Raw genomic sequence first — 19,670 nt, forward strand, 5'->3', positions numbered from 1 at the left:
ATCAATGTTTAGAAGGATATTTCACTAAACCTTCAAACCAGCGCAAACCACTGGAAGTCCATCATCATCTGCATGTTCAGTCCTCCCCATTCCTCTCATCAGGACATTCAGTTAGGTTAAATTATTTGTTCTTCATGTCCAAGCTCTCCTTTAGAGCCATTTAAATGAGGGACCATTTCATGCTGTGTGATCTCAACTTCCCTTGATGACAGCTCTATCCTACTGGAACTATGAAACTGTCAACATCAAGAGCAAAATGTAGGTGTGCAGAGACAAAAATGGCTCAGCATCCATTGCACAAACTCTTTCAATAGAGGTCAGCAACCTCACCATCTATGGAGAAAACTGCAAAGCTCAATATTTCCATCAAACAGCCCAAAATATGGCTAAAACTTTCTTGCTGGCTGGAAGTGAAAGAAAAATACTTTGTAGACCTTGCAGTTTCAGAAAATGAGTAGAATAGTGCCATGACAGACATAGAATAAGACAACAGATCATCCTGATTTAGCAGAGGTGAAAGGCGTGTGTGGTCAGTCTTTGGGGACTAATGCCTTGTAGTAAACTGGGGGGCTATAAGGTGATGTTGTGACTGTGACAGACAGGCCACACCTGTAGTGTCCCCTCTTCTTAGGCACAGTATTGCCACAGTCAATGTAAGGTAATTTGAAGTCACCTTTACCACCCAAACCAAATTTGGGTGGTTTTTTGGTTGCTTTTGGGTTTTCTTACTCCTAAAAAACCCCAACAGTGTAACTAATTAAAGAAACATTACTTATCATGCATGTTTCCTAACTCAGCCAAAGTGCTATGAGATCATCTAGCATTCAAGGTTTTCTTGGAGTCCAGTACACAATGTGTTTTCTTCTTTTCAAAAGGCATTAAGCTGCTGCAGTGGCAGAGAAATGGTTTGCCTGGAGTCATCCAGCACATGAAAAGTAGAGCCATTATCAAAACCCTGGAGCCTCAACTGACAAGTTCCATGTAGCAAGGACTGGAGTGTAGCTTCTCCAGGGTAAATTAAAATGTTGTGGTTTATGTCAATAGAAATATGGGAATTTCAACACTGCATTAGGCCCTAGCACATATTACCTTCATTTGTCAGCGGCCAGCAGGAGAAAATGCAACCAACCCCCCCACACCCAGCTGATAAATGGTTTGCTTTTTGCCCTCATGCCAGCCATTATATTTTCCATGGATCTCTCAAAAATACACTTTCATATTAGTGGTAAGAAGATCTAATGGTTTGCCCCACTAATGTCAGCCTTGATCCTAGCAATAAAAATCCCACCATTTCCCTTGTATGGGCTCCAATTCCACAATGAATCAACTTAGGAAGCTAAAATGCACAAGATTAACCCTACCAAGGAAAAAAAAAAGTGAATAGCCTTTTTTTGCCTGAAACTGTTGGAAGCAGGTATTACAGATTGGAACAGCTCTGGATATATACAATATTCCCCAATATTCCAACCAGCATGTCCTTTCTGGAATCCCTGTCCACTTTCAGGTTCGGCAATGTGAAAATCACAGCAGTGCTCCCAGCACGCCGGGGCAGTGACCTCCCTCTGCCACTGGCTCTCAGGCACCCCAGCTGAGTGACTTCCTCAGCCAAAGAGCAATAGGTCACATCTATATTAAGTTCATTGACTATCCCCTTATTTTAGTCGTGTAAAATTAGAAGACAATAAGCTCCTCCTCTGTTTTCTCTAGGCCATTCATTATTTTATAATTTGCCCCCCCGTTATTCATGTTTGTTCAGAACCAACAGTGTCAGCTTTTTTTGCCAAGGCCCCTGCTCTGAAGAGGGTCATTACTCATTCCTGGGTACCTCCCCTGACAGGCACAACCAAAGAAATATTTCAGTGATTTCAAAATGCACGGCATTTACTCACAGCATTGTCATTCATTTTCATAAATGCAAATCTGCCCTGCAGGAATTTGATTCTGTATTACTTTCCTGATCATGGGTTAATTTAATTACACATAAAGTCAATACAAAATGTAACTATTCTTAGGATATAATATTTTACACCCATTCTTTACTGACATAAATTAGAGTATCAAGTAAACTGGAAAAGAAAATTCAACCCAGAAAAATACAAGCATATTAATTAAAACACACTGTCTGTCCCTTACTAAATTATACATTTCTAAATCTTTTAGAGGCATGCCTTTTCAAACAACTCAGGGGATTTGCAGATGCCTACCCAGCTTTTCATTTCTAGGTCACTTGTTAAATCTACCCCAGGTCAGCTCTGACTGAAAATTATTACTGTCTGGCAGCTGGTTTGTAGTCTACATAAAATGAATTAGTGGTTTCATTCCACTTCCTAATGGACAAGTGGCCCCATCTTACACTTCGACCTGAGTGACACTCCATTGACTACTGCAAGGAAAGAACTAAATAAACTCTTTTTATTCTGTAGGTAGGTCCTCCTGGTTAGCACTGAAACTGGTGGGACTCTCGGGGCTATTATAGCACTGATCCACAAAAAATAAAGCCTTCCATTTATGGAAATCCTGCAATCAGAGCAGATAAAATGCTATTTTGTGAGTTGTTGTGGTGATTATTTTGGTCCTTTGTCATTTGGTTCAGAGGGGAATACACTGCAAGTTGTTCCCTGTTATAGTTAAAAGGAGACTTGTCTCCTCCACACCATTGTACAGTGCAAAGGGCAGAGAATGTGTGTACATGCTCTTCCATATCAAGCAAGAAATCACAGGAATAACTTACAAAGGTTTCCTGCTTAATAGTAGTAGAAAGAAAATTGCTATTTGTTAGATATAAAAATAGATTTTAAATGTTTGAATAATAACATGGCTGACAAACAGATAAAGAGATTTGCTATTTAACAGCAAGAGATGGAAATGCTAACATTATCCATATTTGACTTCTACTGATTGTGCTCTCCTGGCACTTGGAATAGTACAGGTTTACTTTTCTTGAAAACTGCCAATCTTACAATTTCACACTCATTGCATTCCTTTCTTTTTAGAGTAGACACAAGCACAAAGGCACCAACAGGTATTATTAAAGAACTTTATGTCTGCCTATTTGTATTTAAAGTGTTTCTCACAGAAATAAAGTGTAAATAAGTCCATTATTTTCTCTAGTTTCTCTTGTCTGTTTCTCTTGGATGATAAATAAGTCTGTGCGACGCTGGTACTATCCCTGTCTGTACTGAGCTAGGACAAATTTCCCCTAAGGCCCCCATTTTTGTCTCCATTTTCATTTGTCATTCTGCTCAGGCTGCAGCAATTCAAACAGACCTGACTGAGAGATCTTCACCTCCTCTCATGCACCAGGATAAGGTTGCTTTTCTATGGTTTTGTGACAACTGAAAATAAAAAAGAGGGACTATCAACTTCATCTGTCACCATCTTTTCATGTTCTTGTCCCTCAGTGACCCCACTGTCTCTGTTCCTATTTATTTGCTTCTTCTGAACTTATTCTTCATCTTTCCTCTTTGCTGTCCTCACTCTCTTCACTGTTTAACCTGAAGCAGCCCTCATTCCACAATAAAAGGCTGCTGCCATCAAGGTGATTTCTCCACCTTGGGAACAACAGCAGGACCCAGGCTGTGCCTGGCTCCACTCTCCTTTTCCATCTGACCACATCTCTGCTGTGAAAAGCTGATGCAGAAATCAGTCTGGCTGCTGGGGAGATTACACCTCTGGCACCAGCACTTGCAAGTAAATGATTGAGCTGATATTCCTCCTTCTCTTACTTCATGGATGATATTTTGTGTTGGAGAAGCTGTTCTGGGATGAGTGTGCATGTATATACAATGTATTTTCAATATTATTTTCACGTTTTCCTTTTATCTCTTACCATGAAGTTTACTGTCTTTTAGTTTCTTTTAGTTGCTCACAAGTTATCTCTCTGAGATGGAATTTACCTGGACAGGAAGTGGTTTCTGTGTCATGAATATTACAAAGAATCACAGGCAGATTTGCCAGTGTTTTGTTACCCAGAACTAAGAGCCTTTTCAGGGACTTTACATTAAAGACTGGGCATGAGGCCAGTTAAACACTCACTGCCATTTCTTGTCCATCTGTCCCTGACTGGGGTGTAAGAAGCTGCACAAGTTTTGCTTTGCATTCAACTGGATATTATCTAGAAATAGAGACAAGCTGTTATTCTATATTACATTACCTCTATTTCATTGTGTACATCCAATTTATAAAAACAGACACAAATAAGCATTCAAATTCTACAGAGTATTTAAAATTTAAAGACATATTCTGGTAGTATCCAAGCTACAATAATTAACAAAACCAACTTTACAATGGATTTGTAATTGTGGTTGTACTTCCTAAAATCTAACATAATGCACACAAAGTATTTGCTGTTTAGAGTGCAGCCTTTGCCTTAGTGGGTACTAATTTAAAAATCAAAGTCTAAGAACACAATTAAACCTTGCTTGTACCATGTCAGGCACTGGCCTCCTCCTGACCCCGAGATTCTGGCTTTGCGTGTTTACATTTTGCTTTTACTTGCCTTTTCTTGCCTTTGATTTCTACCTCTCCTAGAGGAAACCACCTTCCACTGCCAATAAGACAGATGATGGAAAGGCTCTTGTGTCTCTTTGTTTGTAAGATTTGAATTGTTTGAGTTTGACTTTTATTCAAAGACTAACATTTGCCTTTCTGGAATCTTCTCTAGCACAGCAGCTCTCACACAATCAGTCAGAAACTACTGAATCAACGATTCTGCTTGATTTCTTGTGATAAGCAGCAGTACAGAACATGACGGATTTTACCCTAAGATACATATTTTCAAGGTACAAATACACTTGACACGAGCAGTTGTTATTGTATTGGTCAACAGAGATTTGTTCACCAACTCTGGCATAATAAAATCTGACATTTGTGGGTGAAAATTCCTTCTCCCTTAGAACAAGATCAGGATTTTATGAACTTTTCAATACTACTTTTTCTTCAAGGGCCAGAAGGGTACTTCCTCAGAAGCTCTTTGCATCACATGTAAAACTGATCCTGCTACCATAATAGCTCCTGAGACCCAGAAGAAAGAGATACAAAGTTTTGAATTTAACAAAAATGCATAGTATAAAAGTTACACAAACGTTTCTATTCTGTGATCATCAAGTATGTGATATTTTAAATTTCACAGACATTGTAGTTATCAAAGGAACAGAATTTCAGATCAGAACTTAGGACAATTGGACTGATCTAGGACCAACAATCCCAACAAATCTGTCAAAGCAGGCAATTGGTTAAAATCCTCTCTTTTATGGGGAAACTTCCTAAAGCTCATTCCTCTGACAGTTAACAACTTGTTCATACTTTTACAGTGTGTATTCACCACGGTAGTGCATCCAGTCATTTGTGTGCCAATACTGGTCCCAGTATTTCTTTTCTTTCCCAGATGTCTAGCATCTTGCTTCATTGTCCCTTTCAACATCCCTTTTGTGAGCTGATGAAAAGAAGCTCTTTCAGCCCGTTCTTGCAGGAGCAGCTCTCCATTCTACACTTCACCCCACTCACCCTTCTCTGCACCTATTCCATTTGAACTCATTTTTCTTGTTAAGAATTGTAAAAAGTATTTCAGAAGATACCTTTTCAGTGCTCTGTTTGGCAGCAACAGCACTTTCTCCCCTCAGTACTTCTTTCTCCCTTCAGTGTACCCTACTTGATGCATTCAACGAGCAATGCAGCTTTCCTTGCAGATGTGCAGGAGAAATTCAGACTCATCCTGCAACTGGCTCTTCTCTTTGTGTGCTCCCACTTCTGTCAGGTTTGAGGCTATCCCAATTTCAGCAGTGGCACCTCATTTTCCACTAGTAGTGAATTTCAGGAGTTAACTACTTTTTTTTCCAAAGCTAACACAAAATAGAGCAACGATTGTTCTACCCAAGAACCTTGAGGAGTTCTCCTGGTTGCCTTCCAGCAGCCTATTGGTTCCCTTCAGTGTCATCACTGTTATTTTCCTTTACAAATGTCTTCCTTCATCTTAGATACATTGTATTACTTCTCAGAGCCTAGCTCAATGAATTGTCAGCACTTAAAGAGCATCCTATGAAATTATTTACTACAGTCCAGACAAGTGAAATCTACTGTATTTCATCTGCCTAAAGAAGTAATTATCAATAAAAGCTATTAAATAGTCCTACTACAGCATATAAACTCAACTGTCTTTTTGTTCTAGTTTCAATTTATTTCCACATTTTTAAATATTCTTCCCACCAGAGATTGTTCTAAAGCTTGGCACTCCAGTCAGACAACTAAAGCAGTAGCAACCCATGTTATTCTTTTCAGATGTAGGCTGTGCATTTGCAGTCAGTAGTCACATAACTTTGTCCTGGTTTTGACAGATTAGTAAAAACTAACCATTTCAAGGCTTAACACAGTCCTTTCAGAATTTGATGGAGCTGACAGGGTTATTTTTGAGAAGATCTGATCTTCTTTGCTTACATACCCAGCAGAGTGGTTTCCATTTCCATATACTCATTCATTCTCATTCATATTGGGAATCTTTGCCTTTGTCCACCTATTCAACACCTCCAATGTTTTCAAAAGAAAACATATAGAGAAATCTATAATTAGTTTCTCCCCTCAGCTGTAGGGGAGCTGACACCACTCCTACCACCCTCAGATCCTTTGCAGGTCTATATCAAAGCAGCAAAGGAGGATTGACAGGCTACATCATGATAGGTATTCTACTTTTCATTAAAATACATTTAGAAATCTTTCTATGACTGACTTGTAACACACATGTTGAAAACAGATCAAGTCTTTCTTAATTCCTAGTTGCATGTTGACAGGTTCCAGAAATTGAACAGTCTCTTTCCAGATGCAGTAAAATGTGAGATATTTTGCATTGAATATGATGCTTAAGTGGTTTCTGAGTGGTTTTCAGTTTTAAACCACACAGCAATCAAACCTTCCCAAAAGATATTATTTTGGTGGAATAAGTGTTATCAAGCAACTTTGCTTTAACATCTCCTTTGCTTAGAAAAGAAGAGGGAATAAAAAACAGAGCTTTGAAACCACAGAGAAACCGTTGAAAACTTTAAACCACAGTGCCTAAGAACAGAGTGAGCCTATGATTACCTAACTCAAATGTGGTTTAAACTGGGCACTCTACCAAGTTTTTCACAGAAAACCAGGGGAAAATGGAGTACAAGTATCCATGGTTACAGTGACCCCTGCTTGGCACTTGAAGAGATCTTTCTAGAAAGAGCCAGGTAGAAACATTTGTCAGGGTCCTCAGAAGAAGCAGGGCTTCTTCCTGTTTTCATATGTTAAAAAAAAAAAAAAAAGATCGAATATAATTTGGTACAGACAGTCCTGAACACAAACTGTAACCTAGGAGTATTTTTAGAATTCCCCTCCTGTATGTTTTTCACAATATTCACTCACTATTGAAAAATAACCTCAGAAATATAGAACCATCACTTAAAATAATGGCAAACTCCTAGAATAGCGAATTCATCTATAAATTGAGTATTTAGGGCTAAAATTTTTCTTCCCATGTCCAGTTGTATTGCGCTCATAAATGAAGGAACAGGATTGTAGACTACAGTTTCAAATGGAAAAGGTTTGAAGTGTAAATTAAGCTGAATTGGAACCATCACTTTAAAGCACTGGAGTTCCTACACTCCTCAGTTCTTGTGTTCAGGTTTGCTTTGGGGCTGATGAAAAACCTAAACACAGAGACATTTTGTTTGTATGGTGCTTTCCCTTTCTCTGCTGACATTCACCTAGGAGAAAGTGTTCTCTGTTTATATGCAGGTTTGGGGATGTTTTTTTCTGTGTAGCCTGATGCATAGCTGGGCATATTGAAGCGTGAACAACTGTGCACACATGACCAAATATATTCATCCCACCTCAGCTTCTAGATGCTTCTGTGATGGGTGTAATAGTCAGGTGGGACAGTGGAAAAAGAACTGATCTGAGTCCAGAGGGAGACCTCTCCTTGGCAGTGAGCAATAGAGCTATTTCACCTTAAGGTCCATGTACAAGCCAAATGCACCTCTCCTTGTGCAAAAAAAAAAGCCAGGAAGAGATTTTTTTTACGCCCTTTATTTTCTAGGGTGCTCATCTTCTATTCTTCATGGTCCTCAAGGATTCTGCCTCAACTCTTTCTGTAGAGGTGAGGACTCCACAGTTCCTCTTTTTGTTGCTGAATTCCCAATTCCCCATGGATCTGACCTGGATCAGGCACTAGCATGCTGTCACTTTTCTGTAGAATCATCCAGAGCACACACCATGATGCTTGTACAGTCCTTGTTCTAGCCATTATGGAAATCATGTGGATGACGCCTGCTTCAGCATAAAGTTTATCTAAAATTGCCTGTTCCACTTCCTAAAAATTAATCTAAACCAGCAAGATGAAAGTTTAGCAAGTTCAGTTTTAAGAGATAAGCTCTTTGTGTCATGTGACTCTTTATGTGGTAAGAGATACCCTGAAAATTGGATTTACCTCCCCATTAAACCAGAAAAAGAGGTTCAGCATGCCAGTAATTTCTTCAAGCAGATCTCTTCCTTTCAAAAGGTTTGTCACCTAATGATTGAGGAGAAATCCTACCATGTGATTTTAGTGATTATTTACAAAGTTTAGGCCTCAAATCCTACCTATTAAATTTTCAGACCAGGGAGAACAAATACCTCTATTAATGATAAATCAGCTCAAAATAAGGAGTGCGTAATATCATGCTAATTTCACTGGCAATTAATGAACAGAGAAAGGAATGTACCTGCCATAAATATTCCTACAGCTCTCCATCTACATCTTTGTATTTGACTATAAATAAATGGATAGAACAGGCTGTATATGGGTATTTACTCATGGTATTTCGACAAGCACTGTATATAGAGGGCTTGGCAGCAGGACCAAAAATTTGTCATATCTAATGGAGACTTTTTGATTGTTTTAGAAATGTTTGGTCATGTTGCAACAGACATCCCAGTTACTAAACTAATGCTGATATTACCTGAGGAGGAAGGACTGACTCAAAAACGTAAGCTCAGTCTCACTCCTGCACTTATCTCAGCTGGTTTCTAGTACTAAGAAAAAAAAAGAATTTTGGAATTCTGAAGTAAATTTTCAGGGAAACAGTGGGTGGAGAGATTCAAAAGTAAGAAACCATGGGAATGCTCATTACTAAATTTGGGCAACCTTCCTACTTGCTGAACCAAGAGAAATCCTGTTTTCTAAAACAAGCATCTGAGCTGACATTCAGCATCCACTTGTACAGACTTTGCTTCAAGGCTGATGCAATAAAACTAAAGCATTTGTGAGCTTCAGATGCCAAACTGAGCTAAACAGGAAGAGTGGTTGCTCCTGCTCTGCTTTCAGTGCCACTTTGTAGACAAGTGGGCAAATGAGGTAAGTAAATTATTTCAACAAGCTCAGAAGCTCACAATGTGTGGAAAATAAATGCCTATTATGGCATCCAAAGAAAAGAAGTAGAAGAAATGTGTGAAAATGATAAAGAAAACATGGCACATGCTAGCATACTTTACTACATCCCAAGCACACAATTCCACAGACACCATTTCAACAAAAGATTGATCAAAAACTGTCAGGGCGGAAACTCAACATCAAAATGCCATTTCCATTGTGTAGAGCAAATGGATTTAATGTAATTAAACATAAAGGGATTTGTTTTGATCCAGATAACTCTGGGCACTGCCAGTGGCAGAGGCATGAGGACATGGTCTGATGGAGGCATTTTCAATCATAGAATAATTCAGGTTGGAAGGAACCTGTGGATTCCAAGCCAGAGCAGGATGCTCAGAGCCCTATTCAGTTTATTAGTTTCCAAGTAGCTGAGTCCTGTTTTCACAGGCAGGAGCAGCAGTGGCCAGTCCCAGATACAACTGTGTTTCTGAAGCTATCTACAAGAAATCATGAGATTTGGCAAACATTCATGAATGCATAAATAGCTGGGCATGTTCTCTAATTTTTCTATATACTCTTAAGATATAGTATGCTCTTAGCACGGATCCCCAGAAACAAATCCTCTCCTTAGTAATCCAAACTGAACTGGAGAAAGTTTCTAATGGAACTTTACAGCATAAAAGAATATTATAAGAAACACATCTCATAGCTAAACAGAAATGTATCTAAATGTTCTGGAAACCAAAATCCTGTCTGGTTATAGGAAAGAAACTACTTATATATAATTAGGGAGATTTTACTTTGTTTTTATAATTTTGATCTGACCACAGTTCTGGAAAAATAGCCACTCCAACATGTCTCCAGAAGTGTTCTGCTGTAGAATCATCAAAGGTAAACCCTTCAGCTCCAGTGATATGCAAATGATGACATGTTTTTTAAAAGGATTAACAAAGTTGTTCAAAGCATCTTTTTAGTCTACTCTGCTTCCAAACAAACAATAAACTGTCCACATGCAGTGAGATTTGCTAACCCATAAACACAGCCAAATGGAGGAAGATCAGAACCTTAATGAGTTTGGGTCCCTTTGAATTCTAGCTGATCAGTGTCACCAATAATTTCAACAGGCTCTAAATTAAGCACTTTCTGTCTTCAAAGTGCCTTGCAAACATCAACCAATTAATCCCTACAAGTCTCCTCTGAGGTAGGTAAGTAGGTATTGTTATCCCCATTTTACAGTTGGCTGAACACAGTCAGAGGGTTAAGTGATTTGCTGCAGGCCACAGATGGAGGTGGGATTAAAACACAAGAGTCACTATGATTCTTTTTAGAGGATAGCACTTCTTTCTTTTTTCTGCTGACTTTTCTGTGCTGACTTTAGACATATTGGCCTTGTGGCAATACTTAAAGGAAACAATATAAATTGTCCTTGTTAAAAGCAAGGAAACAGAGAGAAATCTGGGGATTGTGTTGATAACCCTTTTGTTTCCTTATACTGATGTTAAGGGTTTTCCTATAATTTTGTTCTGATATTCAAGTATCATTGCTATCATACAGAGACTTATTTCTGTGGCAATGTAACATGCTACTCATTGAAAGATGTGTCCTGCTCCTTCACAGGTTTTATTTAATCTTTGTGCTTTCAAATTAGTAAGTGTAGGTGGCACCCTGCCCATAAATGGGGCACATTCCTTCCCGGATCAGGGTAACAGTTGGTAGGCTTTTTCCACTGCAGCACAGGCAGGAAGAAATGGAGAAAGGGAGCTTTGAGAACCAAGAGCAAAGAAAGCCATTAACTGAAACCCAACCCCAGCAAACCGCTTGTAACCATTCTAACAGGCGTAAGATTGATACCTTTCCCACTTCAACAGAAAGATCAGATGGAAAAGGGAGAGTATATCCTTTTCCTCTCTATGTATACAACTTCAGGCCACTTGGAGACCCATTTGTCATTAAGTCAATCCAGTGTATTGTAATAAACTTCTGAGTTTTATCAGGAAACCGCTTTTCATCTAGCGGCAAATCCACAGCATCGGTTCCCTGGAATACTTTTTAGAATAGAAAAATCCACTACTCAAAGTTGATGTCTTGCAACCCTTGAGCACATTTTCTGTTAATATTTCAGATGACACTCTACTGTCAGAAGCCTTCCAGTACAGGAATTGACATGCACAGAGAAAATCAGTGAATATTTGAAAATTATTCACTTCCTGTGCTATAGTACAGTAATTTCAGCCATATTGCTGGTTATGTGTTTTTATTACACAATCTTCTACATGTCCTGAAAGTATAGCTCCATTAATGCTACAAAAATAACAAACAGTTTATTAATACACCACTGTAATACATGGTGGTATTCACATATTCCATAATCTAAGGATGTTACCTCCTTTCTATTAGGTGTTGCCCACAGGAAATGGCCCATCAAAGTTATATTAGCCAAAAGTTTATGAAATAAACAGGGCCAGGAGACTTCTTCTCCTTTTTAATGCCTTTATTATAAGTGATGAGCTCAGGATTGGGCGGCTCGGCAGGGCTGCAGTCCCCGTCGTGTCTCCCAGGGCGCCTCAGAGGAGGAGGATAAGCGCAGCTCTGTCCACCAGGGGCAGAACTCGGGGGTCTTCGTGGGAGCCTTTAGGGCGTGGTGTCCCCGTCAGATGTTGTTTTTCCCAGCGCGGTCCCCCTCAATCTCAGCGCTGGGGACGACTCCCATGGTCAGGGCGAGAGGGACTCCGCATCTCTGCAGGCTCAGCACTCGGCTCCTCGCGTCCGGACATCACTCCAGTCTCTCAACTCTTATTTGGCTCGTTGTTTTTGGGGTTTTCTTCGTGCGTTTGGAGTCGGGGTCCCACAAAGCATTTGGTCCTTGGAGGCACTTTGCACAACCCTCCCCGCTAGGTCTCTTTTCCTCACTGTTCGGGAAGGTCTCCACCCGTTACTGTCTCGGGGAAGGGCCATTACCTCGCCCGAGCCAGAGCCTTTACTAATACAAAAACAACCATTAACACCAACGACCCGTAATTACCATACACAGGCAGCAGCCCAGCAGTAGTGGTAACAGAAAAAAAATCAACTGAATTTTTGTTCATAACAGTTTACTTTGCTAAAGGCATTTGTGAATCCTTCAGATTAAGTAAATTATTTAACATATGGTTGTGGTTAAATGAAACGTAATTTATTTTTCTACTCCTGTGGATGCTGAATCAAAAGATTATTTTTACCATTAGAAAGGTTTGTTAGTAACTACTTTGCTCTTACATGACCATCACTTATGTCTCTTTTTAGAAGAAAATAGTTAATGATTAACAACCTGAGGAATTGTAGTCTTAGTCTAACAGTGTAAGAACATGTGGGATTTTGACTCTTGGAAAGGTGTGTTTCCAGCAGTAAAATCATGTATTATGTGGGTTAGGAAGGGTCTGATTTCCACAGTAATTCTGTGACCAGGAAAACATATAATGCAAAACATAAGCTTGGAAATTGCTATTTGCTAGCTCTGTCTCAAGAAGATTTGTAGCTGACGCAGAATTACATGCTCTGCAGAAACAGCTCCCCTCTTTTATCACTTAGGAAATCATTAACTTGCCCTGGATGGTCCTCTGTGCAACAAAGGAAGTTTTCACATGGATTTTCTGATAGGGGAAACAAAAGAGATCATAGATAACAAAGCAGCAGTGTGAATGACAGTTTTAGAGGACCTTCATCCAAACAAGCCTCAGTAACATCTCATCAGGTCGGTATCATCCCCAAATTTCCTTTCACTCAGCACTACCATGCTTCAGGGCTAATCCAGTGAACCATTCCTCAGTTCCAAATTTCTTAGGCTATCTGTGAACACAAATAACTGAGTGATTGTCCCATATCCCGCTAATTAACATAATCCATTTCCACATCATATATTTTGCTGTTACAGGTCTATCTGTACAGTAAAATGGAGCTGTGGGAACATTTGTCTGCTTGTCCCTCCCCACATGTCAATGCACTCCATGCTATCCACCCCCATGAAGGGCAACTCTCAAATTTGTCAAACAGCTCTAGACCTCACATACTTATACATTATATTATATTATAATATCATTATATATCTTTTGCTCATGCGCAGCCATTGCCACAACTCACCTGCACTAGGAGCATATTTTAATGTCCTGCACCGCACACTTAGAGAAGGAGCAATGTTTAATCATCTATGCCTCTCCAAGATGAGAATACTTCTCCAAAAAAACCACATCTGTCACCCATATGAATTTCTGGAAAGGTAGAAACCAATTTTTCCCTAAAGCTCACCTCCCCTGTGTGCAGTTCTGTGTCCTGATTAGGTTTTTAGAACCTGTTCAATATGCGTATTTCTGAAAACGTGTTTTACAGGTTTGCAAGTTTAGCAGGCTGGAGAGCCTTTCCAGCACCATATCCCTGCTGAAAACTGCATGGCAATTGATGGTGCTGAGCTGGGCATCCCCCTTTAGTGAAAGAGTGAAAGATTATTATTTAGACATGATACTACTCATTTGTATACAAAAATCCCTCATCTGCTCATTTATCTGCCTGGACATCTAATGTTGCGCACATTCTGTGATGATTTGGGGAATGTGTTTTCCTATTTGCATGTCTAAAATGTAGTGAATGTATCACAGATTTTATGGAAAATAAGGAATTAATAGCAATAATTACAATTTTGTCACATTTGTTCTTAAAGAAGATTTATGGTATCATAAGCTTAGGTCCATATCTAATTATGGAGACTCAGGAGAACATTTATTTTTATAGAATTCTGTGGTATAGTGTGGTATCACTCAGATTTTTTTGGATATAAACATAAAGTAGATACTGAATTTTCTGAAGACTGCTAATTCCATTATAATCAATTACAGTTTGCTTTTAATGCAACTTGTATGTGATATTCCAGACCTGCTACCAAAATACGAATTACTATCAAATTACAGTGCAGTGAAAGTTATATAACAATCACGTTATAGGTCATACCTTACATACCATGTTTTTAAAGATAAACATTATTTGGTTATTAATCATAACCAAATTCATACTCACTGTAGGGTGTGAGAAAGAGTTCTAGAGCTGTTAGAGGAAGAGTAAGGTAGTAATTCTTGTCAAATACTTGAAGATAAAATTTGCATTTGAAACTGCTGTTTTAACTAACTCGCATGTAAACTGATCATAGAGGCATTTCAGAACAAAACTTTGGTCAAACGTTCACTTTTATCATCCCTTGAGGCTACCAGAGTAATTTGAGAACATTTTATTACATAAAGAATATTCTCCCCCTTCTTTTTTCCACTACAAAAATCAAATGTAAAGAGTAAATCTATATAACTGAATGAAATATTCCCAGTACAGTTACTCACTATAACTTTTTGTTGTGAGTTGTTGAGGGGGCACACACACATGACACACTATGCTAATTAAAATCTTTTCTGCAAATTAATTTGCCTGCACGAATATTACCAGTACAATATTACAGACTCCAGAGATAACTGTAGGGGAAATCAGTTATTCTGTTTTGTTTGTCTCTATATTTGGGTAGATTTTCTCTTGCAAACTTATCCTATAATTGCTACGTATATTCTACATATATAATTTCAGGGTTTGGGGGTTTATTTGTAGTGGGGTTTTGGTTTTTTGTGTTTTGGTGGTTTTGTGTATGTATGGGGGGTGGTTTGGTTTGGTGTAGTTTGGCGGGGGTGTATGGGGGGCTTTGATGTTGGTTTTTTGTTCGTTTGGGGTGTTTGTTTGTTTGTTTGGGGGAGGTTTTAATATTATCCGGCTATATGAAAAGGATCATCATCGGACTTCTCACCCAAACCCACAGGTGCCAGAGGATCTCAGAGGGCAACCTGCAATCCACTCACGTTGCAGCCCTTGAAAAGTTTGTAGAACCTCTCATCCCTCAATAGGGACCAGCCCTTGCTTTCCGCCTCTCCTCAGCAGGCGGGAAGAGACAACTTTGAGGACAGTTGCCAGAATTTTGAATGGCATACGGGACCCCTGCTCTTCCTCCTCCACACGACTCCTGGACCAGTGACTTCATTCGGAGCCCGCCTGGGGTACCCATGGCAACCCAGGGCTCCACAACACACTTCAAAGAATGTTCTTGAGGGGAAATTCAAAAGCCCGCTTGTATGAACACATCAATCAGAAGGGGGCAAATGCCCCCGTGAGGAGCGTGGCCCCCGCGGGCGCGCCGGGCAAGTGCAATTCCCATGCCCGGGGCGGCAGACAAAGAGCGGCCCGAGGCGCCCGCCCGGAGCCCGAGAGCGCGGCGGCATCGCCGGGGAGGAGCCAGACCCGGCTGCCCCGGGGGCGGGGGACAGCCTGGGACCGTATAAAAAGGCGTCCCGCCAGAAGAGCCGGGGCGTGTTTGGAGCAGCGGCGAGCGGTGTCACTGTGGGAGGCGCAGCTGCGACAGCGGCAACAGCCCGAGAGCGCGGAGCCGTCCGATGGCTCTGAGCATGGACAGCAGCCTCGACAGCCTGGATGTAAGTGCCGGGAGCGCGGCCGGCTGCCCATGTGGGCGCTGTTTGCAAACAAAGGTGCCCAAGGCGGAGGCTGCGGGCGGCGGGGTCGGGGCAGCGGAGGGGTCTGCGGGCGCGAACGGGCAGGGCTCCCCTCTGAGCCCCGGCCGCTGCTGCCGCTGCCTGCAGCGCTTCGGACCCTGGCACAGCTGCAGCCGCTGCAAATTCCAGCTGCAGGACTCCGCTCCTTCTCTGGTGCTCTGCTGCTCGGCCGTCAGTTCGAGTGACATGTGGCACCTTTGTGGACTGAAAAACGCCGGCAGAGCAATTAGCGCTGTGGGAATGATGAGAAGGGAAGAGGCGAGGAAGTTTGGAGCGGTCAGACTGCAGGGCATGATATCCCTTTGCCCCGGTGCGCGCCCAGACCTGGGGCTGCCGGCGGGACTGGGAGCGGCGGCCGCGCCCGGCAGTCCCGCCCGCCCCCCGAGCGAAACGGAGCTGCAACCCGCTCTTTCGGGGGCAGCTCCTCTGCCTTGGTTTGGGGAGCAGTTATTGGCAAAAAGGAGATCACTGCTAAGTTCCAACTTTAGGGCCGCAGTTAATGCCCGCGTGGTGCCGGTGCCTCCGCGTGTGAAGCGCTGCGGGTCTCTCGGGCGCGCCCTGCGCGGCGCTCGGGGGTCCGTGGGACACAGGGCATGACAGCAAAAAATCAGAAAACCTGAGGAATTGCACATAGGCAGATGGCACTCTCCCGCCAGCTTTGCTTTTAGCGCCGTGGCCAAAACCGTTGGTGGTTTCCTGACGCGCTTTCGTGCCCCCACCAAATTTCGCTTCCTTTTTCCACCGCTGTGCTCACTTGTCCGTCTGGCTGCAGTCCCGCGCCGGCCGCGCTCACCCCCGGCCCCGCAACCGCAGAGGGTGGGGAACAAAGGGAGGGAACGTGGACCATCGTGGTGACCCTTCCCGGGCTTTGAGTTCCCCTGGTTAAGGTCACCTCTTTCTTTCTTTCTTTCTTTCTTTATGGGCTTTGGGGGTTTTTTCCTTGTCTGAGTGTGTGGAGCTGTCAATTGCTTCTCAGCAGGGAATTCTTGCTATTATTTATCCTTTATTACATCAACCGAGGGTACCTTCTCTATTTCTCCTTGACCCCATCCTCTTAATGAGAAGGGACTTTGGAGCAGCAGCATTACTAAGTAATTTTTTATAGCCCTCTATTGTAGAAGTTAAATGTGGTGTAGGTCATGCTCTGTGTGGACAGACCTCTCGCATCTGGCACTTTCTGGTCTCTCCCATTTGTAGTGTCCATCTGATAAGAGCACTGAAGTGTCCGTAACCAACGTTATTTCTGGGAGTAGCCATTATCTTTCTTTGCTCCTGCATGCCCTGCCCTTAGCAAGATCTACTCCCCAGAGAAAGACAAAGGAAGTTTTTTAAGTTATTCTTATTTGCTGTGTATTCTATATATGTGTATGTAAACATTGTATTTTCCCACCTGGTTTTCAAAACGTTGCCCATTTGTGACAGTGGAGACTGTTCAAGCAACCCTTCACATATTGTCATATAGAATAAGTTTTTGCAGAGAACCTAACATCTAATTTACTTTTCTTCCTTTTTTTTTTAGCTGTCCTCTGGGTTATTAATTGAACTTTCTGAAAATGGCACAGATGAGATCGGTTCAGGTGACTATGGAGACTACGAAGAGCCATGCTATCAACATGAGAATGCCGATTTCAACCGGATCTTCTTGCCAACAATCTACTCCATCATCTTCCTAACTGGAATAATTGGCAATGGATTGGTTATTATTGTTATGGGCTACCAGAAGAAGCAAAGAAGCATGACTGATAAATACAGGCTGCACCTCTCTGTGGCTGACCTCCTTTTTGTCATCACCTTGCCATTCTGGTCTGTGGATGCAGCCATAAGCTGGTACTTCGGGAATTTTCTGTGCAAGGCAGTTCATGTCATTTACACAGTCAACCTCTATAGCAGTGTCTTGATTTTGGCCTTCATCAGTTTAGATCGTTACCTGGCCATAGTCCACGCCACCAACAGCCAGCGCCCACGAAAGCTCTTGGCTGAGAAGGTGGTGTATGTGGGCGTGTGGCTGCCAGCTGTGCTTCTGACAGTGCCCGATTTAATCTTCGCCGGTAGCAGTGAAGTGGAAGGAAAGTATGTCTGTGACCGCATGTACCCTCATGAAAACTGGCTGATCTCGTTCAGATTCCAGCATATCCTGGTAGGACTTGTCTTGCCTGGTCTAATAATCCTGACTTGCTACTGTGTTATCATATCCAAGCTGTCACACTCCAAAGGCCACCAGAAGCGCAAAGCCTTGAAGACCACGGTTATCCTCATCCTCGCCTTCTTTGCCTGCTGGCTGCCATATTATATTGGCATCAGCATCGACACCTTCATCTTGCTGGGGGTCATCAGACACCGCTGCAGCTTGGAGACCATAGTGCACAAATGGATCTCCATTACAGAAGCCCTGGCATTCTTCCACTGCTGCCTGAATCCAATTCTGTACGCCTTCTTGGGTGCCAAGTTCAAAACATCAGCTCAAAATGCCTTGACATCAGTTAGCAGAGGATCAAGCCTCAAGATTCTTTCAAAAGGCAAACGTGCAGGACATTCTTCTGTTTCTACAGAGTCGGAGTCTTCGAGTTTCCATTCCAGCTAACGCTGCTCCTTGCCATCATTTTATAAAGAGACTTTAAAGCTGTGCAAGATTTCAGACAAATAAGACTGACCATAATGTACAGATTTATTTACAGCTGGAATTTTATATTGTTTCTTTTAGTCTCTGTGAAGTTTAATTGACTTATTTATATAAAAAACCTTTCGTATTGATGACAAACTATCTAGGCAGGTCCTGTGGACAAGTGGTTGGTTCACAAAAGTTATAGTGACTGTATGTATAGATATGTGAACTAAACACTTTGGATTGTAGCAAAGTCGTTGTTAAAAGTTTAGAAAATATTTCTCTGTTGTTTATATGTAAATGTTTTTGGTGTTGGTGTTATTCTTAAAAGTTTGCTTGGATATTTTTCCTTACTACAAGATGTTTGGTTTACAATAGCTTAACTCTGCTGTAGAAATGGCACTTATAACCAAAGCCTCCTCTGTTACATGCTAAGGTATTTCCCTCCATTCTCAGTAATTGATGGTTTGCAAAGTTTCTATTCTAGGTAAAATAAAAGTACATGAAAAAAAGTTATTTTGAGTGGTATTTTCATTTCTGGTTCAAGTTTTCTCAGTGCTTTTATTTACAATTCTAAATACACAATAATGCCTTAGAAAATTGCAGGTCTTGTGAAAAGCAGGAAAATTTGTTTCAGTACATACTGATTATTCAGTTGACACCTCTGAGTTCCATGTCATATGTTTTTTTCACTGGAATACATTTGCTCCAGTTAACACTATGTTTAGAATTACTTAAACTGTCACTTAGAGAACTTTTTGAGGAAAAATATCTACAAATGAAAACCAATGTGTTTAAATAATTGCTAAAGTTTACAGCCTCAGGAGTCAAACTCAGATTACTGCAAGTGCCTAACCTTTATGCCCTGTGTACAAAGTCAATCATACATTTCTTCTGCCTTTGTTGTGGTTCTCAATTTAGTTTCACAAGTTAATACTAACCAAATGCAGCTGAATCAAAGCCATTTCTGACTAGAAATAAAGTTATTCTAATAAAGTGTATCTGTTCTAAGGGAGGTAAGTGGTTCTCCTCTATGGAGTTTTCCCTATCCTGTCTACATCCAGATTTTCCTAAAGTAATGTAAAAATCTTCACATTGCTTCTAAAAACACAGAATGTGTGCCAATTCTTGAGAATAG

The 19,670-nt window shown here is 41.2% G+C and overlaps 1 protein-coding gene across 1 annotated transcript; it reads left to right on the forward strand.

The window, feature by feature from the left end:
* Positions 1–15,704: 15,704 nt before the first annotated feature.
* Positions 15,705–19,039, forward strand: CXCR4 (C-X-C motif chemokine receptor 4). The gene is made up of 2 exons (XM_064718242.1): positions 15,705–15,852; positions 17,450–19,039. Exons 1-2 carry the CDS (start codon positions 15,814–15,816, stop codon positions 18,509–18,511), a joined length of 1,101 nt encoding a protein of 366 aa, XP_064574312.1. The 5' UTR covers positions 15,705–15,813; the 3' UTR covers positions 18,512–19,039.
* Positions 19,040–19,670: the final 631 nt, after the last annotated feature.

The sequence above is a fragment of the Zonotrichia leucophrys genome, chromosome 7 (assembly GCF_028769735.1).
Source record: "Zonotrichia leucophrys gambelii isolate GWCS_2022_RI chromosome 7, RI_Zleu_2.0, whole genome shotgun sequence".
In the NCBI taxonomy this organism is placed as follows: Eukaryota; Metazoa; Chordata; class Aves; order Passeriformes; family Passerellidae; genus Zonotrichia; species Zonotrichia leucophrys.

What these genes read in the sequence shown, in the direction of transcription:
- CXCR4 (XM_064718242.1), top strand. Translation starts at nt 15,814, where the DNA reads ATGGCTCTGAGCATGGACAGCAGCCTCGACAGCCTGGAT. An exon ending in GCAGCCTCGACAGCCTGGAT is followed by an intron (nt 15,853 to 17,449) that starts GTAAGTGCCGGG and finishes TTTTTTTTTTAG; the next exon opens with CTGTCCTCTGGGTTATTAAT.